Source organism: Phyllobates terribilis, unplaced genomic scaffold (genome assembly GCF_046119375.1).
Source record: "Phyllobates terribilis strain yellow unplaced genomic scaffold, ASM4611937v1 Scaffold_9__5_contigs__length_417890890, whole genome shotgun sequence".
In the NCBI taxonomy this organism is placed as follows: Eukaryota; Metazoa; Chordata; class Amphibia; order Anura; family Dendrobatidae; genus Phyllobates; species Phyllobates terribilis.
Window position 1 is genome coordinate 344407052 of NW_027362769.1, and position 24857 is coordinate 344431908.

The 24857-nt window shown below is 45.8% G+C and overlaps 1 protein-coding gene across 1 annotated transcript in view; it reads left to right on the forward strand.

Moving 5' to 3' along the window:
- Positions 1-24857, forward strand: part of LOC141162209 (cytochrome P450 2K4-like) — an 82871-nt gene that overhangs the window by 40346 nt on the left and 17668 nt on the right. The window contains exons 3-5 of the mRNA XM_073648065.1: positions 3716-3865; positions 4340-4500; positions 11959-12132. Coding sequence (XP_073504166.1) covers positions 3716-3865; positions 4340-4500; positions 11959-12132 — 485 coding nt within the window. The remainder of the gene's footprint in view (positions 1-3715; positions 3866-4339; positions 4501-11958; positions 12133-24857) is intronic.

Genomic DNA, 24857 nt, shown 5'->3' on the forward strand with positions numbered 1-24857 from the left:
ATGACCAAGTATGCAATGGACCAGGCAACTGTTAGGTGGATTCATAACTGGCTTAGTGATCGGACTCAAAGGGTGATTGTAAATGGCTTCACATCCAGCTGGATGAATGTCTCAAGTGGGGTACCACAGGGCTCCGTCCTGGGACCTGTATTGTTCAACATCTTTATCAATGATTTAGATGAAGGAATTGAGGGTAAACTGATTAAATTTGCTGATGACACAAAGCTAGGAGGGATAGCTAATACTAGAGAAGAGAGAGAGAGGATTCAAAAAGACCTAAATAAACTGGAGCAGTGGGCAGCAACCAACAGAATGGTTTTTAACAGGGAAAAATGCAAAGTACTACATCTGGGCAATAAAAATGAAAAAAGCATATACAGAATGGGAGGAATAGAGCTAAGCAACAGTACATGTGAAAAAGACTTAGGTATACTAATAGATCATAGACTGAACATGAGTCAACAGTGTGATGCAGCAGCAAAAAAGGCAAATACAATTCTGGGATGTATTAACAGAAGCATACAGTCTAGATCACGTGAAGTCATTATCGGTCTTTACTCCTCTTTGGTCAGACCTCATCTGGAATACTGTGTACAGTTTTGGGCACCACATTTTAAAAAAGACATAGACAAACTGGAGCAAGTTCAGAGAAGAGCGACCAGAATGGTGACTGGTCTGCAAACCATGTCCTATGAGGAACGGTTGCAGGATTTGGGAATGTTTAGCTTGCAAAAAAGAAGACTGAGAGGAGACTTAATAGCTGTCTACAAATATGTCAAGGGCTGTCACATTGTAGAAGGATCATCTTTATTCTCATTTGCACAAGGAAAGACTAGAAGCAATGGGATGAAACTAAATGGGAGGAGACACAGATTAGATATTAGAAAAAACTTTTTGACAGTTAGGGTGATTAATGAGTGGAACAGGCTGCCACGAGAGGTGGTGAGTTCCCCTTCAATGGACGTCTTCAAACAGAGGCTGGACAGACATCTGTCTGAGATGATCTAGTGAATCCTGCTTTGAGCAGGGGGTTGGACCAGATGACCCAGGAGGTCCCTTCCAACTCTACCATTCTATGATTCTATGATTCTACTTTTTATTTTTCCTCTTTCCTGTGATTTTATTTTCCTTCTGTTTTTTTCTTTTCATCAATTATTCATCTACAGTTGTGCGCAAAAGTTTACATACCGCAGCAGAATTTTTGCTTTCTAGGCCTTGTTTCAGAGAATATGAATGTTAACAAAAAAAACTTTTTCTCTACTCATGGTTATTGGTTGGGTGAAGCCATTTATTGTCAAATCATTGTGTTTTCTCTTTTTAAATCTTCTTGACAACCAAAAATATCCAAATGACCCTTATCAAAAGTTCATATACCCCAGTTCTTAATACAGTGTATTGCCCCCTTTAACATCAATGAAAGGTTGAAGTCTTTTGTGGTAGCTGTGGAGGTTCTTTATTTTCTCAAATGGTAAAGCTGCACATTCTTCTTGGCAAAAAAACTCCAGTTCCTGTAAATTCCTGGGCTGTCTAGCATGAATTGCGCGCTTCAGATCTCCCCAGAGTGGCTCAATGATATTGAGGTCAGGTGACTGAGATGGACACTCTAAAACAGGGATCCTCAAACTTTTTAAACACGGGGCCAGTTCACTGTCCCTCAGACCATTGGAGGGCCGGAATATAGTTTTTTTTTAAAAACTATGAATAAATTCCTATGCACACTGCACATATCTTATTTTGACGTAAAAAAAAACAATACAGGAACAAATACAATATTTAAAATGAAGAACAAGAAAAGTTAGATAAACCAGTATTTCAATAGGCAGGTAAATGTCCCCAATAGGCAGTATAGGTCCCCAATAGGCAGGTAAATATCCCCAATAGGCAGCATAGGTCCCCAATAGGCAGGTAAATATCCCCAATAGGCAGGTAAATATCCCCAGTAGGCAGCATAGGTCCCCAATAGGCAGGTAAATGTCCCCATTAGGCAGGTAAATATCCCCAATAGGCAGCATAGGTCCCCAATAGACTGGTAAATGTCCCCAATAGGCAGCATAGGTCCCCAATAGGCAGGTAAATGTCCCCAATAGGCAGGTAAATGTCCCCAATAGGCAGCATAGGTCCTCAATGGGGAGGTAAATGTCCCCAATAGGCAGGTAAATGTCCCCAATAGGCAGGTAAATATTCCCAATAGCCAGCATAGGTCCCCAATAGGCAGGTAAATGTCCCCAATAGGCAGGTAAATGTCCCCAATAGGCAGCATAGGTCCCCAATAGGCAGGTAAATGTCCCCAATAGGCAGGTAAATGTCCCCAATAGGCAGCATACGTCCCCAATAGGCAGGTAAATGCCCCCAATAGGCAGGTAAATGTCCCCAATAGGCAGCATAGGTCCTCAATGGGGAGGTAAATGTCCCCAATAGGCAGCATAGGTCCTCAATAGGCAGGCTATTTCCCCCTTATAATGCCCCATGCAGGCTGTTCCCCCCTTATAATGCCCCATGCAGGATGTCCCTTTCTCCCACCATATAATGCCCCATGCAAGATATCACTCCCCTGTCTTTATAATGCCCCATGCAGGATGTCACCCCCCCATATAATGCCCCATGCAGGATGTCACTCCCCTGTCGCTATAATGCCCCATTCAGGATGTCACCCCCCCCATATAATGCACCACGCAGGATATCACTCCCCTGTCGTTATAATGCCCCTTTCAGGATGTCACCACCCCATATAATACCCAATGCAGCATGTCACTCCCCCATATAATGCCCCATGCAGGATATCACTCCCCAGTCGTTATAATGCCCCATTCAGGATGTCACCCCCCCATATAATGCCCCATGCAGCATGCCACCCCCCCATATAATGCCCCATGCAGCATGTCACCCCTAATATTATGTCCCATGCCTCCATACATTAAAAAAAAATACAATACTCACCTCCCTCCTCCTCACCTGCTGCCGCTGCTCAGGTCTGTACTCCAGCGTTGCCCCGCTCTGTGCTGCCTGTGATGGCTCAGGGGAGGGCGCGGTGTAAAGACGTCACCGCACCCTCTGACCTGACACGTCACAGGGAGCGCACACCAGGAAGACAGCGGATCTGCGGAGGCACGGGGAGAGGTAAGTATCCGGCTGCCGGGGCCCTGAGCGAGTGGGAGGGAGCGGGCGCTGACACTGCTCTCCTCTGCCCACAGCCCGGCGGGCTGGATAAAAATCCTCCGCGGGCCACATGTGGCCCGCGGGCCGTAGTTTGAGGACCCCTGCTCTAGAACCTTCACTTTGTTTTGCTGTAGCCAATGACAGGTCGACTTGGCCTTGTGTTTTGGATCGTTGTCATGTTGGAACGTTCAAGTACGTCCCATGTGCAGCTTCTGGGTTGATGAGTGCTAATTTACCTCCAGTATTATCATCTTCATCATCATATTCATCATCTTCTTCTTCATCTTCATCTTCTTCTTCTTCTTAATCTTCATCATCTTCTTCTTCTTCTTCTTTTTCTTCCTCAATACTAGTAGAATTATTACTATGTGTGACATCTCAATGGTCTATTTACTGCATTTTCTTAGGTATGGGTATTATTTATAAATCCAATTGTTAAGTCACTGAATTCAACTTCCTCAAAGTTTAAAGAAACCACTCATGGAATTATTTGGATTACAATTCTATTTTCTATTTAGTATGATTAATTAATTCTTTTTCCTATATAACTATATTTTAGGTATAACATTTTCTAATGGAGAAGTATGGAAATCCATGAGGAGGTTCACAGTATCAACACTTCGAGACTTTGGAATGGGGAAGAAAAGTGTGGAGGCCAGAATTCAAGATGAATTAATTCCCCTTATAGAAAGTTTTAAATCTCACAAAAGTAATATATATATTTCCCATATATCTCATAACTTTTATACAATCTAGTTTCTTGTCTGTCTCACTCTCCAACCCAGTCTACAGAATCCAGATTGACAATCCGCACCACAGTTAAACTACAATGCTACTCATAGGCGTTTTACAAACCCCCCATTCACATATAGTGGATGCTTCCACTATGTATTTTAGGATATGCCAAAAAGTGTCAAGTTTTTGATTTATATATGCTGGAAATTTGCATCACATTTTTCTGCACGTGGAAAACATCTGCAGCATCTAAACATGTCATTAGGATTTCAATTGTCATCCTGGCTGCGTTTACTCCAATGAAATTATATCTAAGGTGACTCAGTCATCTACAGGACATGGTTTTAATTTGGGGTTACAAATGTCTTTTCATATTGAGTAACTGTTTAATTTTTCATTTTTCATTTTTTTTTATTTATATTTTAACTTTTTTTTTATATTCTTCTAGGCAAACCATTCAATACTCACCTGCTGATAAACAGTGCAGTTTCCAATGTAATCTGTTCTATTATCTTTGGGAAAAGGTTCGAGTATGATGACCCAACATTTCAAAAATTAATCGAAATGTTAGAAGAAAATGCCATCCTGATTGGTACACCCAAAGTGATGGTAAGAAAACCATCGGATCTTATATCTATTCTTAGAATAGTTTCAGGATAACTTTTAGGACTAATGGCAGTGCAATCATGAGCTCAGACAATTAGACTCAAACTCATTTCTTGGTTCTCACCCACTACCCTCCAGTCGCTTCATTTATAAATGAAAAGTGCACTATTTTTTAGATGATAATGTGCAAACTTGGTTCTCATCAATAGTGTCTTACAATTCAAGAATTCAAGTGCAACATCCAAGTATTCTGTTTCCCCTTTCTCACATACAGTTGGTTGCTGTACCAGATCAGAACAGTCCTTCTCAGACACTCACTAAATATATACAATGGGTACAAGATGAACATAATAGATAGTTTAGACAGTGGTCTCCCGGACACAGGCAAGTTGGGGGACCTACAGTGAGGAAGAGACGTTTGAGGAACTTTTCTAAGAGAGGTGGTGGGAATGGCCCTAGTGCTGGATAGGCCCGAGAGTTGCAGTCAGATAGACGAAAACAGCGGGGTCTGGGCACGAATTGGAAGAAGATAGTGGGAGAAGCACCCTTACTACTGTTCCCAAGGAAAGATTGGTCTGAGTTCAGTTCCACGGCGAAACACATCGACCCGGTTGGCGCTGCATTAGTAATATGGAGGTCCCCTGCCTAAACTGTGAATTGCCAGTAACGTTTGCCACAGGTATTGTGCCATCGCCAGTAACCGCCAAGAACGTGCCCTGTTTGGTGCAGAAGTAAATAAGTGTAATTCCTGCTATCCTTTGTATGCTGATTGTTTGACAAGTAAAATAGACTTGGTTTTTATCAAACTGTCCGGTCTTCTCCTTCTGAAGGCTAAAAGAGTCAAAACCCAGGACGGCGGGTCAGAAGTGAGTATGTTGGCTCCCTCCACAGAATCACCTCAGCACACACACCCAGGGATAAGCACGTCCCCATATTTCAGTAGCTGGCTGGGGTGAAGAGAAAGTCACTGAAACAGACGTGCCACTCGCCAATGACTACCACCTTGAACCCCGTTACATTTGGCGTAGTCGGCAGGATGCGAAGTCCTCGCATCCAAATAGCGGGGTGAATAGGTCCTGTGGCACAAGAGAGAAAATGCTGGATAAGGACAGCAAGAAAAATGCCCCTGGCGCAGGAAAAGCAGCTGAAGATTGACAAAGAGAACTAAAGATAGTGAAAAACGTACGAACCAAGATGGCGGATGAAGATGGTGGCCGGCAACGTGGGTCTGAAGATAGCGAAGATTAGCGGTAAAGGATTGACCTTTCGTGGGTGGAGACAGCACATGGAGGCGCGAAAATACCCCCAACCCACTCAGAGGCCGGCCTGGAGAAGAGGACGTCCGGAAGCCAAGGTTTGGCCCAAAAGAGGAGTCACCTACAAGAAGAGGACACAGTTCAAGATGAAGACAGGCCCACCGGATAAGCGATGACGTGTGCAGTGGGCACGGCCGATGGTGGAACCGCCCGAAGTGATGGGCAATGCAGTGACCGCGTCAACCAGCCGACCCAGGAAGAGGCAAGCTGAAGGTCACAGGAAGTGCACGGTGAGTGAAAGTCCGGCGCCATTCTCCCTGCAGCTTATGGAGAGAGAGGAGCTGGGGAAAACATCAGTCATGATGGCACACAGTGACCACGAGGCAACAGCACAGCCTGCATGGCGAATGAGCATTGGCAGTAACGACAAGGAGATGGAGGACATGAGTGGTGAGAGTCAATATGAGGACCCATATGCAGTGGACGAGTACTGGCAGGGATTTGGAATCTTTTGCCTACCCTGGGGACCTGATTACCACGATCGAGTAGTTCCAGAGGTATACCATCCAAAGTTATTGTGGTTTAGCCTGAAGGGAGACACTCAGTGTACACAGCTGGGGGGAACGGAGAGTATGTGATCCCTCCAGAGGACTGAGAAGAGGTAGAGCCCATTGGAGAAGGTATGCAAGCCTCAGCTCCATTCCGTTAAGTAAGACCAGACACAGGCCAGCAACTATTGCATTGTGCTCAGTTGTCAACCCAAAGGAGCTGTGGTGAATTCCTCAGAAGCATTGAGCAGTGGTATGCCGAGGGGAGGAAGATGGTTGAGGAGCTCCGGGAAGGATTTTGGGCTTTGACTTCACTATGGGAACCTGATGCAGATGTGCAGGTAGTTCCAGTGATGACTTCGTCTGGAAGTGGCTCCAGTTTGCCTGAGAGAAGCTTGGAAAAAGATGGAGAAATTCCAGCAGACCACCTTCCCCAAATTCCTGGAAAGTTTGCTACAACAGATTAAAGAAGTGACACCACTGTGGCCGCACGCCAGTGTGTGAGTTAATATGAGCTTTAAGTGAAGGGGTTTCCTTCCTTTGTGGCCAGGAGGCCTGTTTGTTGCCATTAAGGACTGTTCCTTAAGTGGCCGAGTGGCCTGAAGTTCTTTTCCCCGACAAAGAGAAGTGGGGTTAGTCCCCTAAGACCCCCAAGGCTGGCTGGCCTGCATGTGAAGAGGATGAGGTACCCTCTCAGGCTGGATGGAAGCCCAAAGTAGCCAAACTGGCTTGATTTTTACTTTATCTTTTCTTATTTTTTTGTTTTGCCTGTTGCGCCTTTCTCTGCTGGAATCCAGAGGCGCAGGTGCACAAGCTAAGGACTGTTTGGAAACTACCTGCTTCTGGGGTCCTTATCAAGAAGGACCGATGCTACAAGTCTTAGCAGACAAATATGGACTGCATACTTGTTTCCAAGGTCCTCACCAAGGAGAACCGGTTCCAGCTTTGTCTTAAAATGGACTATGTGACCTGCTGAAAACAAATGGACTGTTTTTGTTTCCACTTCTCTTAACCGAGAAGGGCCAGCGTCAGGAGGAGAAGACGTCATGGTCACCATAGTCTCTAAACATGTTTTAAATGTCACTAACCCTATCTTCTTTCGTAGGACTGTATTGCCGGGGACAGCGATGTTTTAAGAGGGGGAGGGTGTGAGGGGTGTGTGGAGAATGTTTACTCCACTCCCCAGGGGCGGACACAGACTGTAGTGGGCCCCTGTGCAAGAAATTTTTTGGGCCCCCCCCCTGGCCTTCATAGGGCAACAAAGTTATGTAAACATAACCCCCTCATGTGCATCTCTCACCCCCCCATGTGCAGCTCTCATCCCCCCCATGTGCAGCTCTCATCCCCCGTGCATCTCTCATCCCCCCAATGTGCATCTCATCCCCCCGTGCATCTCTCATCCCCCCCATGTGCAGCTCTCACCCCCCCCGTGCATCTCACCCCCCCGTGCATCTCATCCCCCCCCGTGCATCTCATCCCCCCCAGTGCATCTCATTCCCCCCGTGCATCTCTCACCCCCCCATGTGCATCTCTCATCCCACCCATGTGCATCTCATCCCCCCCGTGCATCTCTCATCCCCCCATGCATCTTTGATTCCCCCCACTCCTAGTTAATTAATTGTATTTAAAAAAAATAAAACTTGTTATACTTACCCCCATGCGATCCCTGCAGAATCCTGGCACTCGTCCACGTCGCTGCCACCAGGTTCTCCTGACTTCCAGCCATGTGACGGCGCCGTCACATGACCGGAAGTCAGGGGAATCATGAAGGCACTGCCGCAGCAGCACTGCACTGCTACACAGAGGAAAGCAGCGCTGAGATGTCCCGGCGCTTAGTGCTCAGAATAGCTCAGAAACGAGCGAATCGCTCCACACAGTATACTGGCCCCCATAAAATGCTCCATACAGGAGACTGGTCCCCATAAAATGCTCCATACAGGATACTGGTCCCCATATAACTCTCCATACAGGATACTGGCCCCAATATAATGCTCCATACAGAATACTGGCCCCTATATAATGCTCCATACAGAATACTAGCCCCCATAAAATGCTCCATACAGAATTCTGGCCCCCATATAACGCTCCATGCAGAATATTGGCCCCCATATAACACTCCATATAGGATACTGGCCCCCATATAATGCTCCCTTCCGAATACTGGCCCCCATATAACGCTCCATAGAGGATACTGGCTCCCATATAATGCTCCATACAGAATACTGGCCCTCATATAACACTTCATGCAGGATACTGGTCACCATATAACGCTCCATACAGAATAATGGCCCCCATATAATGCTCCATTCAAGCTGTTCCCCACACATAATGCCCCACGCAAGCTGTTCCTCCCACATAATGCCCCACGCAGGCTGTTCCCCCCCATATAGGATGTCACCCCCCCTTATAATGCCCCATGCAGGATGACACACACCCCCCCTTCCTTATAATGCCCCATGCAGGATGTCACACCCCCCCCTCCCTTATAATGCCCCATGCAGGATGTCACACACCCCCCTCTCTTATATTGCCTCATGCAGGATGTCACACCCCCCCTCTCCCTTATAATACCCCATGCAGGATGTCACACACACCCCCCTCCCTTATAAAGCCCCATGCAGGATGTCACACACCCCCCTCCCTTATAATGCCCCATGCAGGATGTCACACACCCCCCTCCCATATAATGCCCCATGCAGGATGTCACCTCTCCCCCCATATAATGCCCCATGCAGGATGTCATCTCCCCCCCCATATAATGCCCCATGCAGGATGTCACCCCCCCTTATAATGTCCCATGCAGGATGTCACACACCCCCCTTACTTATAATGCCCTATGCAGGATGTCACCCCCCCTTATAATGCCCCATGCAGGATGTCACACACACCCCCTCCTTTATAATGCCCCATGCAGGATGTCACACACACCTCCCTTATTATGCACCATGCAGAATGTCACACCCTCCCTCCCTTATAATGCACCATGCAGAATGTCACCCCCCCTTTTAATGCCACATGCAGGATGTCACACCCCCCCTCCCTTATAATGCCCCATGCAGGATGTCACACCCCCCCTCCCTTATAATGCCCCATGCAGGATGTCACACCCCCCTTATATGGTGTAAAGATGTCACCACGCCCTCTGACCTGAGACGTCACAGTGCAGCAGCCGCGGAAGATGCAGGAGCTGCTGCGGAGGCACGGGGAGGGGTAGGTATTGTGCCGGGTGCCAGGGCCCTGAGCAAGCAGGGGGGAGCGGGCGCTGACACCTCTCTCCTCCGCTCACGGGTCCCATAGCGTGCGGGGTGCCCGACGGTGAGGGCCTCCCGCCTGCTCTGGGCCCCGGCATTTGCCCAGATGCTGAAGCCGGCCCTGCGGGGGCCCCATGAGGAGACGCACAAGAGGGGGGCCCCGACCGGCCGGGCCCCATACTGGAGTCAGGACAGTCATGCCCTGATGGCGGCCCTGCTGGAGGCTGGAGGGGCCCCCTCTCCCTTGGGGCCCCCGTTCAATGAACGGGCTGCACGGGCGGTAGGTCCGCCCCTGCCACTCCCCTATAGAACTGTACTGTTTTAATAACTGTGTATGTTTTAGTCATCAGAAAAAAACTGTTGTTTTCAGGTACTGATATTAGATGGCAGCAGAGGTTTATACTTGTATTATCTTACCCTCATGGTAGTTTGGGGCAGATAGAGGGTTAACCTAGGATGGGCCGCCCTCGGTGACAAGGGAGAACTGAGGGACCTCTGAGAGGTTAGTTTCGGCCATCTTAGTTAGTTGTTCAGTGACAGTGAAGAGTGGAGACGTGTCAGAAGGACACAGGAACAAGTACAACAGAGGGTGTGTGTGGGAGTCAGTGTAAAAGGAAGCAAGTTTTCTCAGCATAACTACAGTGCGACAGTGTTCTCCGGGCATAGGCTAGTTGGGAGACCTATAATGAGGAAGAGACGTTTGAGGAACCTTTCTAAGGGAGGTGGTGGGAGCGGCCCTAGTGCCTGATAGGCCCGAGAGCTGCAGTCAGATAGACGGAGACAGTGGGGTCTGGGCACGAATTGGAAGAAGATAGTGGGAGAAGCTCCCTTACTTCTGTTCCCATGGTAAAAAAGTGAAATAGACTTGGTTTTTATCAAACTGTCCTGTCTTCTCCTTCTGAAGGCTAAAAGAGTCAACACCCGGGACGGCGGGTCAGAAGTGAGTATGGAGGCTCCCTCCACAGAATCACCTAAACACACACACACCCAGGGATAAGCACGTCCCCATATTTCTGTAGCGGGCCGGGGTGAAGAGAAAGTCACTGAAACAGATGTGCCACTCACCAATGACTACCACCCTTTACCCCGTTACATGCTGATTGGTGGAAAATGGAGCCAGCGGCCCCTCCTCTACCAATGTATTCACTGCACTGCATCTAGAGAGCGGAGACAGCGAGCAGAGACAGAGGGTGGATAAGGGCACAGTGCGATCTGTTGGCCACTGTTTCAGGCCTTTGGCTGTCTCGGTCCGCATGCCAGACTGGAACAGCCAGATGGCCGGATGTGGCTCGCGAGCCGCACTTTTGACCAGGTCTAGACTACGACCTTTTTCACATACCCAAAGCCATGTCCAATTTTCATCCAATTTGCAGATCAAACTCATCCATTTCCATGAATGGGTCCCTCTGAAATTCATCTGTGCACTTCTGATTTTCATTGACTTATTGTCACGGGTGTGTCACCACGAAGATCGTCGCGATTACACAGCCTGACTTCTCGCAGCTGAGTTTTTGGTGCTTGGTGTTTTTCGGCAGGGAGGGAGTTAATTCTCTCTCTCTGTGCTAGACGAGGCCCAGCCTCGCCCAGCTGCAGTTAATTCTGCAGTATTGGGACTCCTTCAAATACCTGCCGTTCTGATAGGGTTGTTGTCGGTGAAAGCTTTTCATGCAGACTATCAGAGTGATACGTGGTATTGTGGAGTTTGGAGCGAAGTGTACTCCGTGTGGTTTTTTCCCTTCCTCGCTTTATTCTTTATCCCCTTACCCGTTGGTGTTCCCTCCGTTGTAGTGGTGTAAGTTTTTTGTATGCGAGGTGGTTTTTGGTTTGCCCCTTGTACTGTCTCGTTCGTCTTGTACTGTGTTTGGCATACGGTCCTGTCCCCAATTGTTGTGATCAGGGTCCTTCTCAGGACTAGATTACTGAGGTTCAGGGATTCTCAGGAGGTAGGTTTACGCTGGCGGCCTGGACCTCTGTACCATCAACAGTACCTCCAGGTAGAGGGATTAGGCAGGGCCTCAGTGTAGGGTCAGCATAGGCTCCTGACCTCCTGAACGCCGAGACAGCGTGACACTTATGCTAGTAGAAACTTAGGAAACCTCAATAATTTTTTTCTCATGAGAAAAATGGGTGGCACACATGAATGGTAAAAAATATCATCCACATGGACCAATAATGGATAAAAATCAGATCCACTACACTTAAGAAAATTGTGTTGAACAAAATAAAATACTGAACAGGGCCCAATCCAGAAATTACACTTGGCTGAATTCTAACCTAGGTTCCCAGTGATGAATGGTGGAGCGCTAACCACTGACTGACCGAGCTGCTCCCAATTCACACTTTTATTTAACAGGTCTGTACTTTTTGTTGCAAGAATATCTAAAGAGTAACTGTTGATTTCCACAGCTGTATAATTATTATCCCTTCCTCGGATCACTCCTTGGCCTACATAAGAAAATAAAGCAGAACATACAAGATCTGAGAGGATTTATTTCCCAATGTTCGATAAATCGACGACTGGATTTTGATGCAAATGACATCACAGGATATATCGATGCATATCTTATGAAGCAGCAACAGGTGCGTTGCTTTCTTATTTGGCTCATATTACTAATACTGTGAGCATCTAAGCCTTTTACTATCCAGTCAGGGCAGAAAATATAATATTATACCAACAACACAATCATATTCATTCAACACAGAAGGTCTTGCGCAAAAATCAGAAGCTCTGATCTGTGGGGCACTGCCAGGGTTGTTCAAGATGAGGAGCAACAGACCAAACTACAATATTTTTCAGACTGTAGGATGCACCTTACTATAACACTACAGGCTTAGACAGCATAAAATAGAAAAAAATACAAACATATTTATTACTATATTACTAATTATAATCATCCTGGTGGTGTAAAGAAGTGGAAGTAAAAATATAACTCAATTTAATGCCCTAATGTAGAATAGAGAGGTAATAGATCTATTGTTAATGTCTCTCTGCAGTATATGTATTATACACATACAATATAGCTTTACAACATGCACATTATGAGCACTCTCTTCAGTGCACACATATACACAACACTGCTACATGCACACTCAATACTGCTGTACATATACACTGTGTGCAGAATTATTAGGCAAGTTGTATTTTAGAGGATTATTTTTATTATTGATCAACAACTATGTTCTCACTCAACCCAAAAGACTCATAAATATCCAAGCTTAATATTTTTGGAAGTTGGAGTGGGCTTTTTTTCGATTTGGCTATCTTAGGAGGATATCTGTTTGTGCAGGTAACTATTACTGTGCAGAATTATTAGGCAACTTAATAAAAACCAAATATAATCGCATCTCACTTGTTTATTTTCACCAGGTAAACCAATATCAGTGCACAAAATTTAGAAATAAACATTTCTGACATGCAAAAAAAAAAAAAATTAGTGCTGAATATAGCCACCTTTCTTTACGATGACACTTAACAGCCTTCCATCCATAGATTCTGTCAGTTGCTTGATCTGTTTTCAATCAACATTGCATGCAGCAGCCACCACAGCCTCCCATACACTGTTCCGAGAGGTGTACTGTTTTCCCTCCCTGTAGATCTCACATTTTATGATGGACCACAGGTTCTCTATGGGGTTCAGATCAGGTGAACAAGGGGGCCATGTCATTATTTTTTCTTCTTTTAGACCTTTACTGGCCAGCCACGCTGTGGAGTAGTTGGATGCATGTGATGGAGCATTGTCCTGCATGAAAATCATGTTTTTCTTGAACGATACCGACTTCTTCCTGTACCACTGCTTGAAGAAGTTGTCTTCCAGAAACTGGCAGTAGGTCTAGGAGTTGAGCTTCACTCCATCCTCAACCCGAAAAGATAGTGCGGATGGTGGATAAAGAACCTCGACTAACATCCAAACAAGTTCAAGTTGCCCTGCAGTCCGAGGGTACAACAGTGTCAACCCGTACTATCCGTCAGCGTCTGAATGAAAAGGGACTGTATGGTAGGATACCCAGGAAGACCCCACTTCTTACCACGAGACATAAAAAAGCCTGGCTGGAGTTTGCCAAAACTTACCTGAGAAAGCCTAAAACGTTTTGGAAGAATGTTCTCTGGTCAAATGAGACAAAAGTAGAGCTTTTTGGGAAAAAGCATCAACATAGAGTGTACAGGAAAAAAAAGACGCATTCAAAGAAAAGAACACGGTCCCTACAGTCAAACAAGGCGGAGGTTCCCTGATGTTTCGGGGTTGCTTTGCTGCCTCTGGCACTGGACTGCTTGACCGTGTGCATGGCATTATGAAGTCAGAAGACTACCAAGAAATTTTGCAGCATAATGTAGGGCCCAGTGTGAGAAAGCTGGGTCTTCCTCAGAGGTCATGGGTCTTCCAGCAGGACAATGACCCAAAACACACTTCCAAAAGCACTATAAAATGGTTTGAGAGAAAGCACTGGAGACTTCTAAGGTGGCCAGCAATGAGTCCAGACCTGAATCCCAGTGAACACCTGTGGAGAGATTTCAAAATGGCAGTTTGGAGAAGGCACCCTTCAAATATCAGGGACCTGGAGCAGTTTGCCAAAAAAGAATAGTCTACAATTCCAGCAGAGCATTGTAAGAAACTCATTGATGGTTACCGGAAGTGGTTGTTCGCAGTTATTTTGGCTAAAGGTTGTGCAACCAAGTATTAGGCTGAGGGTGCCAATACTTCTGTCTGGCCCATTTTTGGAGTTTTGTGTGAAATGATCAATGATTTGATTTTTGCTTCATTCTCTTTTGTGTTTTTTCCTTGCAAGCAAATTAAATGAAGATAATAATACCAAAGAATTTGTGATTGCAATCATTTTCAGGAAGAAACTGAGTATTGTTATGTTCTGCTACCAGAGCTAAGGAAAGAGAGAAGATCTGTCCCTACGATAGAACTCAGCTTGATCCCTACGATGTAACAGGGGACCTGATCCTGCGATCAGACCTGCTAAAGTCCTAAGCTAGTCTGTACGGAGACCTATAGATGTGGGGAAGGAATCCCTACAAGTACTAAGGACTGGGAGGAAAATGGGACACCTCCTAACAGAAATAGTAGCAGACAGACGAACAAACAAAATATAAAGAACACAGAGGTCCGTAGACCAAGCAAACTAACAGAGTAGATACAGAGCACAGGCTAGCTAGAAAGTAGTTATACAATGAAGTCCAGCAAAGCCAGAAGGGCGGAGCAGGATTAAATAGGCCAACAAGGTCATGTGACCAGCAAAGGAAAAAACCTAAGAACAAGGTTCTAACAGTACCCCCCCTTCTAAGAGGATCCTCTGGATCCCCTAGGACCAGGCTTATCAGGAAATCTCCTGTGAAACGCTCTGATAAGTCTGGACGCAGAAACATCATCCGACCTCACCCAAGAGTTATCCTCGGGTCCGAAACCTTTCCAGGCCACAAGATACTGCAAACTACCTCTATACCGTCTAGAGTTAAGGACGCGAGAAATTTCATATTCCCCGTCCTCCACCACCGGAGGAACAGAGGCAGAGGCGTCACAATCCGATACAACCGCTTTTTTCAACAGAGAGACATGAAATACCGGATTAATTCTCCAGGAGGTAGGAACCTCCAACCTAACAGCAGATTGGTTGACAACCTGAAGCACCTTAAAGGGCCCTACAAACTTGGGACCCAATTTCTTAGAAGGAATTCTCAACCGCAGATTCCTAGAGGACAACCAAACCATGTCACCAACAGCGAACAAAACCTCCTGTCGTTTCCTATCAAAGTAGTCTTTAGATTTTCTGTTGGCCTCCTGAAGATTACAACGCACATCCGTCCAAACTCTCTCTAAATCACCGGAAAAATTCTCCTCCTCAGGCACGGCAGATCCCAACTTGGAGAACGACCCAAACGACGGATGTCTCCCAGAACAACAAACAAAAGGCGAACAACCAGCAGAAGAAGATGTATGATTGTTCAGAGCAAATTCAGCAAGTGGCAGAAACTCAGACCACCCCTCTTGATTGTCTGCCACAAAACAACGCAAGAACTGCTCAACATCCTGGTTTTTCCTTTCTGTCTGGCCATTAGATTCAGGATGATATCCGGACGAGAACAACAAATGAACTCCCAACCTGTCACAAAAGGCACGCCAAAAACGAGCCACGAACTGAGGACCCCTATCAGAAACAATGTCAGTAGGAACGCCATGAAGTCTGACAATTTCCTTGACAAAGGCCTTAGCGAGAGTTTTAGCGCAGGGCAGTTTGACGAAGGGAACCAAGTGACACATCTTGCTAAAACGGTCCACGACCACCCAGATGACAGTAAAACCCTCAGAGGGGGGAAGGTCAGTTATAAAGTCCATAGCCAAATGTGTCCAAGGAGCACTGGGAACCTCCAAAGGACAAAGCAACCCCGCAGCAGGAGTATGTGAGGACTTAGATCTAGCACATATAGTACATTGACGCACCCACTTAATGACTTCCTTCTGCCATCTAGGCCACCAAAAACTGCGACCCACCAGTCTCTTGGTCTCAGAGATTCCGGGATGACCTGCCAACCGAGATTCGTGACACTCAACAAACAAATCTCTCCTAAAGGTCCCAGGCACAAACAACCTCCCATGAGGAGTGTTAGATGGGGCATTCTCCTGTGCTTTAAGAATCTCATCTTCCAAAACGGAGTCCAAAGCAGCTATCACAACACCTTCTTGTAAAATGTTCTCCTCTTTCTCAGCACCGACTATGGGAGAAAAACTGCGAGACAAGGCATCCGCCTTAACATTCTTAGTACCAGGGATGTAAGTAACGGAGAAATTAAACCGCGAGAAAAACAGTGCCCACCTAGCCTGACGGGCATTCAGGCGCTTGGCAGCATCAAGATATATCAGATTTTTATGATCCATAAGAACCTGAACGGGAAATTCCGCACCTTCCAAGAAGTGGCGCCAGTGTTCAAATGCGAGTTTAATAGCCAATAATTCCCGATTACCAATATCGTAATTCAGTTCAGTCTCCGAAAAATTTTTTGAAAAAAAGGCACAGGGATGTAATCCATCCCCGTTATCCTGAGACAATACTGCGCCAACCCCCACAGAGGAAGCATCAACCTCAACCAAAAACGGCTTAGTCACATCAGGCTGCATAAGGATGGGAGCAGAGGTGAACCTCTCCTTGAGATACACAAAAGCTTCAATGGCCTCAGAAGACCACTGAACCGCATCAGCACCTTTCCTGGTGAGATCGGTCAGAGGTTTGACAATACTAGAAAATTTTTTTATGAATTTTCTGTAATAATTGGCGAAACCTAAAAACCTCTGTATCGATTTCAAACCAATAGGCCTAGGCCATTCTGTACAGCTTGAACTTTAACCGGGTCCATCTCAAAACCTTCGCTGGAGATAATGTAACCCAAAAAACTAATTCTCTGTACAACGAACTCACATTTCTCCAGCTTAGCAAAAAGCGAATTGTCCATTAATAACTGTAATACCTCACGTACGCTCCGCCAATGAGACTCCAGATCCGGCGAATAAATCAAAATGTCATCCAAATACACAACCACATTTTTGGCGATCAAAGGTCTAAGGATGTCATTAATAAGATTCTGAAAAAATGCAGGAGCATTAGTAAGACCAAAAGGCATAACCAGATTCTCAAAATGACCCACAGGAGTGTTAAAAGCAGTCTTCCATTCGTCACCCTCCTTCATGCGCAACAGATTGTATGCCCCCTTAAGGTCAATTTTAGAGAACCACTTGGCCCCCATTAACTGGTTAAACAGATCAGGAATCAATGGCAGTGGGTAAGGATTGCGTACAGTAATTTTGTTAATCTCACGAAAATCCAGACAAGGACGTAAACCGCCGTCCTTTTTTTTTACAAAAAAAAATCCAACCGCCACAGGAGACTTAGAGGGCCTAATGTGACCGGCGGCCAAACTTGTCTGTATGTATTCCTCCAAAGCCTTCCTCTCAGGAATAGTAAGGTTAAATAAACGACTTTTAGGAAGAGTCGCTCCAGGGACAAATTCAATAGAACAATCATAGTCTCTATGGGGAGGCAAAACCTGCGATTCCTTCTCAGAAAAAACTCTCCAAAAATCCTGAATAGGAACAGGCAATTCTCCCCTATCCAAAGCTGCAATACGCCCGTTACAACACTTGTCATAACATTTATGGCTCCAGGATTTAATTTCACTGGTAGACCAATCCAGTACAGGATTGTGAAATTTTAACCAGGGCAATCCCAATATTACTGGAGAAGGCAGGTTATTCAAAACTACCAAATCCAATTTCTCATGGTGAACACCATTAATAGTGAGAGGAAATTCACAGACCTTGAGAGTAATATTCTTCAAAGGGGAACCATCCACAGAAACCACAGCAATGGGGGATGATAAAGGTTCGGGTTTTAAATTGAGTCTTTCCAAGAATCCCCCATCAATTACATTCAGAGTAGACCCACAATCAACAAACACCCGAAATTCCATTAATTTTTCCTGAGCAATCGTGGAAGCAGCTAAAAATATACCCTTGGAATTTAAACAGGCAATACGGGCATGACTGACCATTTTTTTTTCTTTCTTCATACGAAGCTCACAGCCTTTAATCAAATGACCAGATTTTCCGCAATAGAAACACAAGCCTTCAGAAAATTGACGGTCTTTTTCTTGAGAGCAAGGTGCCACCGATCCAATCTCCATCGGTTCACCACTGTTAGTACACACATTCTCATAACCAGAAACTGACATAGCAGAGGATTTGCTCTCATTAACCCTTGCACGCAGTCTCCTATCCACCCGTATAGCTAATTGCATAGCCTGTTGCAAATCTTCAGGTGTAGGATAAGCAATTAGCAGGTCTTTAACCCTTTCATTGAGCCCAGCAAGAAATAGACTTTTCAGAGCAGAATCGTTCCACCCTGTTTGAGTAGACCAACGACGGAAATGAGTACAATATTTTTCCACATTACCTGATCCCTGTCTCAAACGTCTTAACTCAGTCTCAGCTGATGCGACACGGTCAGGATCATCATATAATAGCCCCAAAGCAGAAAAAAAACTATCCACTGATCTGAAGCATGTATCACTAGGTTGCAAAGAAAAGGCCCACTCCTGAGGCTCTTTGCGCAAAAGTGACATTATGAACCCTATGCGCTGGGATTCATCCCCAGAGGACTTGGGTCTCAAACGAAAATACAATAAGCAAGCATTTTTAAATGAAAAAAATTCTCGGTGTTCACCAAAAAATAAATCCGGCAAACATACCTTAGGCTCCAAGAAATGTGCTCCAGGACAGTTACTCACGTGCTGACGGAGCTCGGCCACCTCCAGAGAGAGTCTCTGCAGGCGATGAGCCAAATCCTGAACCGACACCATGATGGAACAGAAAAATCTTTCCTTAGAGAATTTGCAGGCTGGACTTACTGTTATGTTCTGCTACCAGAGCTAAGGAAAGAGAGGAGATCTGTCCCTACGATAGAACTCAGCTTGATCCCTACGATGTAACAGGGGACCTGATCCTGCGATCAGACCTGCTAAAGTCCTAAGCTAGTCTGTACGGAGACCTATAGATGTGGGGAAGGAATCCCTACAAGTACTAAGGACTGGGAGGAAAATGGGACACCTCCTAACTGAAATAGTAGCAGACAGACGAACAAACAAAATATAAAGAACACAGAGGTCCGTAGACCAAGCAAACTAACAGAGTAGATACAGAGCACAGGCTAGCTAGAAAGTAGTTATACAATGAAGTCCAGCAAAGCCAGAAGGGCGGAGCAGGATTAAATAGGCCAACAAGGTCATGTGACCAGCAAAGGAAAAAACCTAAGAACAAGGTTCTAACAAGTATTATCTGACAGAATTTCAGGGGTGCCAATACTTTTGGCCACCACTGTATATCTCCAATATTCTTCACACCTCCCCCCTTTAGCGAGTGCTACGGGGAAGCACTTTCCGGTATTCCCCGCGTACCCATCCGCAACCTCCCCTCATCGGGGTAACACGTCAGAATTACCGTGGTCAAGAGTCAAGACCCTTCTTGTGGCGAATGGAGAAGTAGTACTGCTGGAGCGCAAGGTTTCAGCATAGTAACCTCCCATTCGTTCATGATACAGTGTGTAAGCAGCTGTGTTTTGTCTCCACGGTGAATTGATGACCATACAAAGTATGGCTGCAAACGCTGCAGACATTCCTTCTACATCATGGAGTATGCCACCTACTTCGGCAGTAGCTTCCAGCTCAGGTACAAAATGGGGTGTTCTTGTCCCGTAGTGTCGACCCGGCTGAGTACAGCACCGAGGACAAAGTCACTAGTGTCGGTCTGTACTACAAACGGCAATGTAAAGTAGCCTGCTTGTAGTACCGGGAAGCTAGAAAGGGTGGTCTTCAGCTCCCAGAATGCCATCTCACAGTCGTTTGTCCAATCGACTGTGGAGGGCAGCTTCTTCTTGGTGAGGTCCGTCAGGGGCTTTGCTAGGCTACTATAGTGAGGGACGAATCTCCTATAGTACCCAGCGCTGCACAGGAAGGACATCACCTGTTTCTTGGTGGTAGGGGAGGGCCATAATTAAATGGCATACACCTTCCTGGGTTCCGGCTTTAGATTCCCCCCGCTTATCCGGTGTCCCAGGTAGTGGACATGAGTCATACCCAGCATGAGCACCTGCGCCAGATGCTCTAGGTGATCCTCCCAGGTGGGACTGAACATGGCAATGTCGTCCAGGTACGCTGTCACGCACTCTTCAAGTCCCTTGAGCAGTGTGTTGACCATATGCTGAAACGTGGCAGGGGCATTCTTCATGACGAATGGCATCACTGTGGACTCATACTGCCCTAATGGGGTGATAAAGGCAGAGCGTTCCCGTGCCTCGCGAGTCAGGGAATTCTGCCAATATCTCCAGCATCGGCCAATTCATCGAGCAGGTCATTGATGCAAGGCATTGGGTACTCATCGGTGACCATGACAACTTTGAGCCCCCTGTAGTTCATGCAGAATCGGCTTGTCTAGTCCTTCTTTGGGCAAGGACTACAGGCGAAGCCTAAGCACTTTTGGATGGTTTAATGCTGTACCTCCTGCTGTACCTCCAGAGAGATGCGATATGCTGAACACTGGATTGGGGGATGAACCCCAGTGTCCACTTGATGGATGGCCGACTCTGTCCTTCCGGGCTTGTTGCTTATCAAATCCTGGAAGGTATGTAGGGTTGCCTACAGCTGGGACCATTGTTCCAACAAGTGGTTGCAATCCTCCATATCCTTGATGGTCCCACCTGTCCTAGCCTGGGTGATTCTCCATATTCTGGCAGGTTGCATATGAGGAGGGCTCATGATGTGCCTTCATCATTTTCATGTGGAAGTCCTTTCGCCTTCCACAGGCGTGGTCCAGGGTTACCAGATACGTTATGGTGTTGAGTTGCTGGTGCACGAGGTACAATACTTACCAGGCCATCTAAAACTTGTCTTGGGTTACAGGGACCAACACCCACACCTTTTGACCCACCTGGTAAGGTCCTGTCACAAGCATTCTGGTCGTACCATCACTTCTGGTGGGCCTGGGCTTGGGTCACATTATACTGCACCAGCCGTGCCAAGGCCTACATCTTGTGAAGAAAGCTTGTGCAATAGGAACTAATACCCATAAGGTGTGTGCTTCCCCACCCCTTCCCCAGACACATACTAACCAGGCTCACTATCTGCTTTGGGTAAAATTGGTTAATTGCACCCCTAAAATCCGCTGAAAGTTGCCCCAAAAACTCCCCAAAACCCTGAACACTAACCGAACCACCTGAGGCAACTTAGACCGGCAAACACTCCTCTACACTACATGCATTAGACAAATTATGAGCTGAGACAGACGAGTACAAACATAGGAGCCGATCGCACCCCCCACACCCCGGCAAATCTTCTACGTCTGATCCCAGAGTCCTCAGTCTGCAGCTGCGGCCCATTCCCTGTAGCTCCCTGGTGCTGGGTGAGGTCATTACCCAGCACCCGAAGACTGGCAGTGGCTGGTCCTGATGACATTGCGTGAAGCGGGGTGGCGGCCGGAAGTTCCGGCCCTGCCCGAATTCCCTGCGCCTTCTTCCTGATCCTCTGATTCTCCCCTTCTAACTGACCCTCTGGTGTACGTGTCAAACCAATAGTTAAGTCATGTCCCAGCCTACAGTATCTGCGCCTGCTCCAGCCCTATCTTTCTTACTGACAGGTTCGCTTTAATTTAATGAATGAGTGAATACTTGTGTTTAGACAGTGCACAATACTAGAAATCCAGAAAAAAAGATTACTTGCATGAAAAATTGTATGCTTAAAAATGATATGTAAATCAGTAACTTTAGTTACTATGTGCTCTTTACGTCGTTTTTACTTTTTTTATTTTTTTAGCTCTGTTCTATTATCGGATAGCCATGATCAGTGACTACTGCCAAGGAGAGTCTGAAATCCACCACTATCCTTGATTGGTACAGGTTGTTCTTCCCCTTTCTTGGCTCTGGTAGCTCTCTGGCCTTGACTGACCTCCAGAGCAAGAACAGAGTCCATGTTTTGGTGAAAGTAGGTGATAGTGCCCTTTGCTTTTTGTGAATTTTTAACTGATTTGCTGACAGCCCTTTTAACAGCTCCCAAATTCTGCACTCCTAATGATTCCTCTATTCTTTTATCTCACAAATTAAATACAGTACAGACCAAAAGTTTGGACACACCTTCTCATTTAAAGATTTTTCTGTATTTTCATGACTTTGAAAATTGTACGTTCACACTGAAGGCATCAAAACTATGAATTAACACATGTGGAATTATATACTTAACAAAAAAGTGTGAAACAACTGAAAATATGTCTTATATTCTAGGTTCTTCAAAGTAGCCACCTTTTGCTTTGATGACTGCTTTGCACACTCTTGGCATTCTCTTGATGAGCTTCAAGAGGTAGTCACCGGAAATGGTTTTCACTTCACAGGTGTGCCCTGTCAGGTTTAATAAGTGGGATTTCTTGCCTTATAAATGGGGTTGGGACCATCAGTTGTGTTGTGCAGAAGTCTGGTGGATACACAGCTGATAGTCCCACTGAACAGACTGTTAGCTGCTTTTTTCTTGCCATAATAAAAATTCTAAGTAAAGAAAAACGAGTGGCCATCATTACTTTAAGAAATGAAGGTCAGTCAGTCTGAAAAATTGGGAAAACTTTGAAAGTGTCCCCAAGTGCAGTTGCAAAAACCATCAAGCGCAACAAAGAAACTGGCTCACATGAGGACCGCCCCAGGAAAGGAAGACCAAGAGTCACCTCTGCTTCTGAAGATAAGTTTATCCGAGTCACCAGCCTCAGGAATCGCAGGTTAACAGCAGCTCAGATTAGAGACCAGGTCAATGCCACACAGAGTTCTAGCAGCAGACACATCTCTACAACAACTGTTAAGAGGAGACTTTGTGCAGCAGGCCTTCATGGTAAAATAGCTGCTAGGAAACCACTGCTAAGGACAGTCAACAAGCAGAAGAGACTTGTTTGGACTAAAGAACACAAGGAATGGACATTAGACCAGTGGAAATCTGTGCTTTGGTCTGATGAGTCCAAATTTGAGATCTTTGGTTCCAACCACCGTGTCTTTGTGCGACACAGAAAAGGTGAACGGATGGACTCTACATGCCTGGTTCCCACCGTGAAGCATGGAGGAGGAGGTGTGATGGTGTGGGGGTCCTTTGCTGGTGACACTGTTGGGGATTTATTCAAAATTGAAGGCATACTGAACAAGCATGTCTACCACAGCATCTTGCAGCGGCATGCTATTCCATCCGGTTTGCATTTAGTTGGACCATCATTTATTTTTCAACAGGACAATGACCCCAAACACACCTCCAGGCTGTGTAAGGGCTATTTGACCAAGAAGGAGAGTGGTGGGGTGCTACTCCAGATGACCTGGCCTCCACAGTCACCAGACCTGAAACCAATCGAGATGGTTTGGGGTGAGCTGGACCACAGAGTGAAGGCAAAAGGGCCAACAAGTGCTAAGAATCTCTGGGAACTCCTTCAAGATTGTTGGAAGACCATTTCCGGTGACTACCTCTTGAAGCTCATCAAGAGAATGCCAAGAGTGTGCAAAGCAGTCATCAAAGCAAAAGGTGGCTACTTTGAAGAACCTAGAATATAAGACATATTTTCAGTTGTTTCACACTGTTTTGTTAACACATGTGGAATTATATACTTAATTCATAGTTTTGATGCCTTCAGCGTGAATGTACAATTTTCATAGTCAAGAAAATATAGAAAAATCTTTAAATGAGAAGGTGTGTCCAAACTTTTGGTCTGTACTGTACCTAGAACTGGCAGTCCATTTTTGGATGGAATTCACAGACTCTTCCTCTGCAGGGTCATAGAACTGGTTGACTTTTCTCCACTTCATGCTCTGTCTCTTCTTTCCCCTGTTCCGAGGGAGATTTATTCACTACAGAGTGGCCAGTGGCTGCCAATTTTAGCTGTCAATGTGCTACAACAATTGTGCTGACTATGAATAAGGCATAGGATCAGCAAGATGTGACCAAAACAGGTGTTTACTTAAGGCGTTTCTTCAAGAATTAGATAAAATTGCATCCTTTATATAATACAAGCTGCAACCCATCCTAGTCACATGTCAAGATGAGATGCAGACTGAAGACATAAAGGTCTCGAGACCTGTGTCTTAGCTCATAAGAGCTGTATCACACATACCTCAGTTGGCTACTGGGAGCACGGCTGTCATATGTGAAGAAATATGTTTTCATCGAAAAGATATCCAAATAAACTTTGAGGAGGATGAAGATGGCGATAACCCCTATGTGCTCAGCGAGGAAGAGATATATTTCTTCACATATGATAGCCGTGCTCCCGGCCACCGACTGAGGTATGTGTGATACAGCTCTTATCAGTTGAAACATAGTTGGAACACAGCTTTCTTCATGTTATCAGTCTGCAGGCCGTCCTGACAGGTGACTAGGACGGGCTTCAGATTGATAAAAGGACGCCATTTTATCACATTCTCAGAGAACTCTTTTAATATACAGTAAATCAATTCATACAGTGGTTACAGCCTCGTGATGAGGTTACAATCTTGGTAGTAACACACAGTATTAAGGCACAGAGCTTGGTGGTTACATATCCCCAGTCCAATATTTACGCTGGAGCATGTTGATATCTCTTCCATACTGAGGCACATAGTTGGCAAATTGGATCTGCTTCCGAGACATCATTATAAATGTCACAAATTGCCTTAGGACTTCCCATACTAGTCATGAGAACATTCCTTCGAAAACCTACTGTTTCAGGTAAACAAAAGTGTTAACCGTAAGGTAAGGTGCCTATCGTATA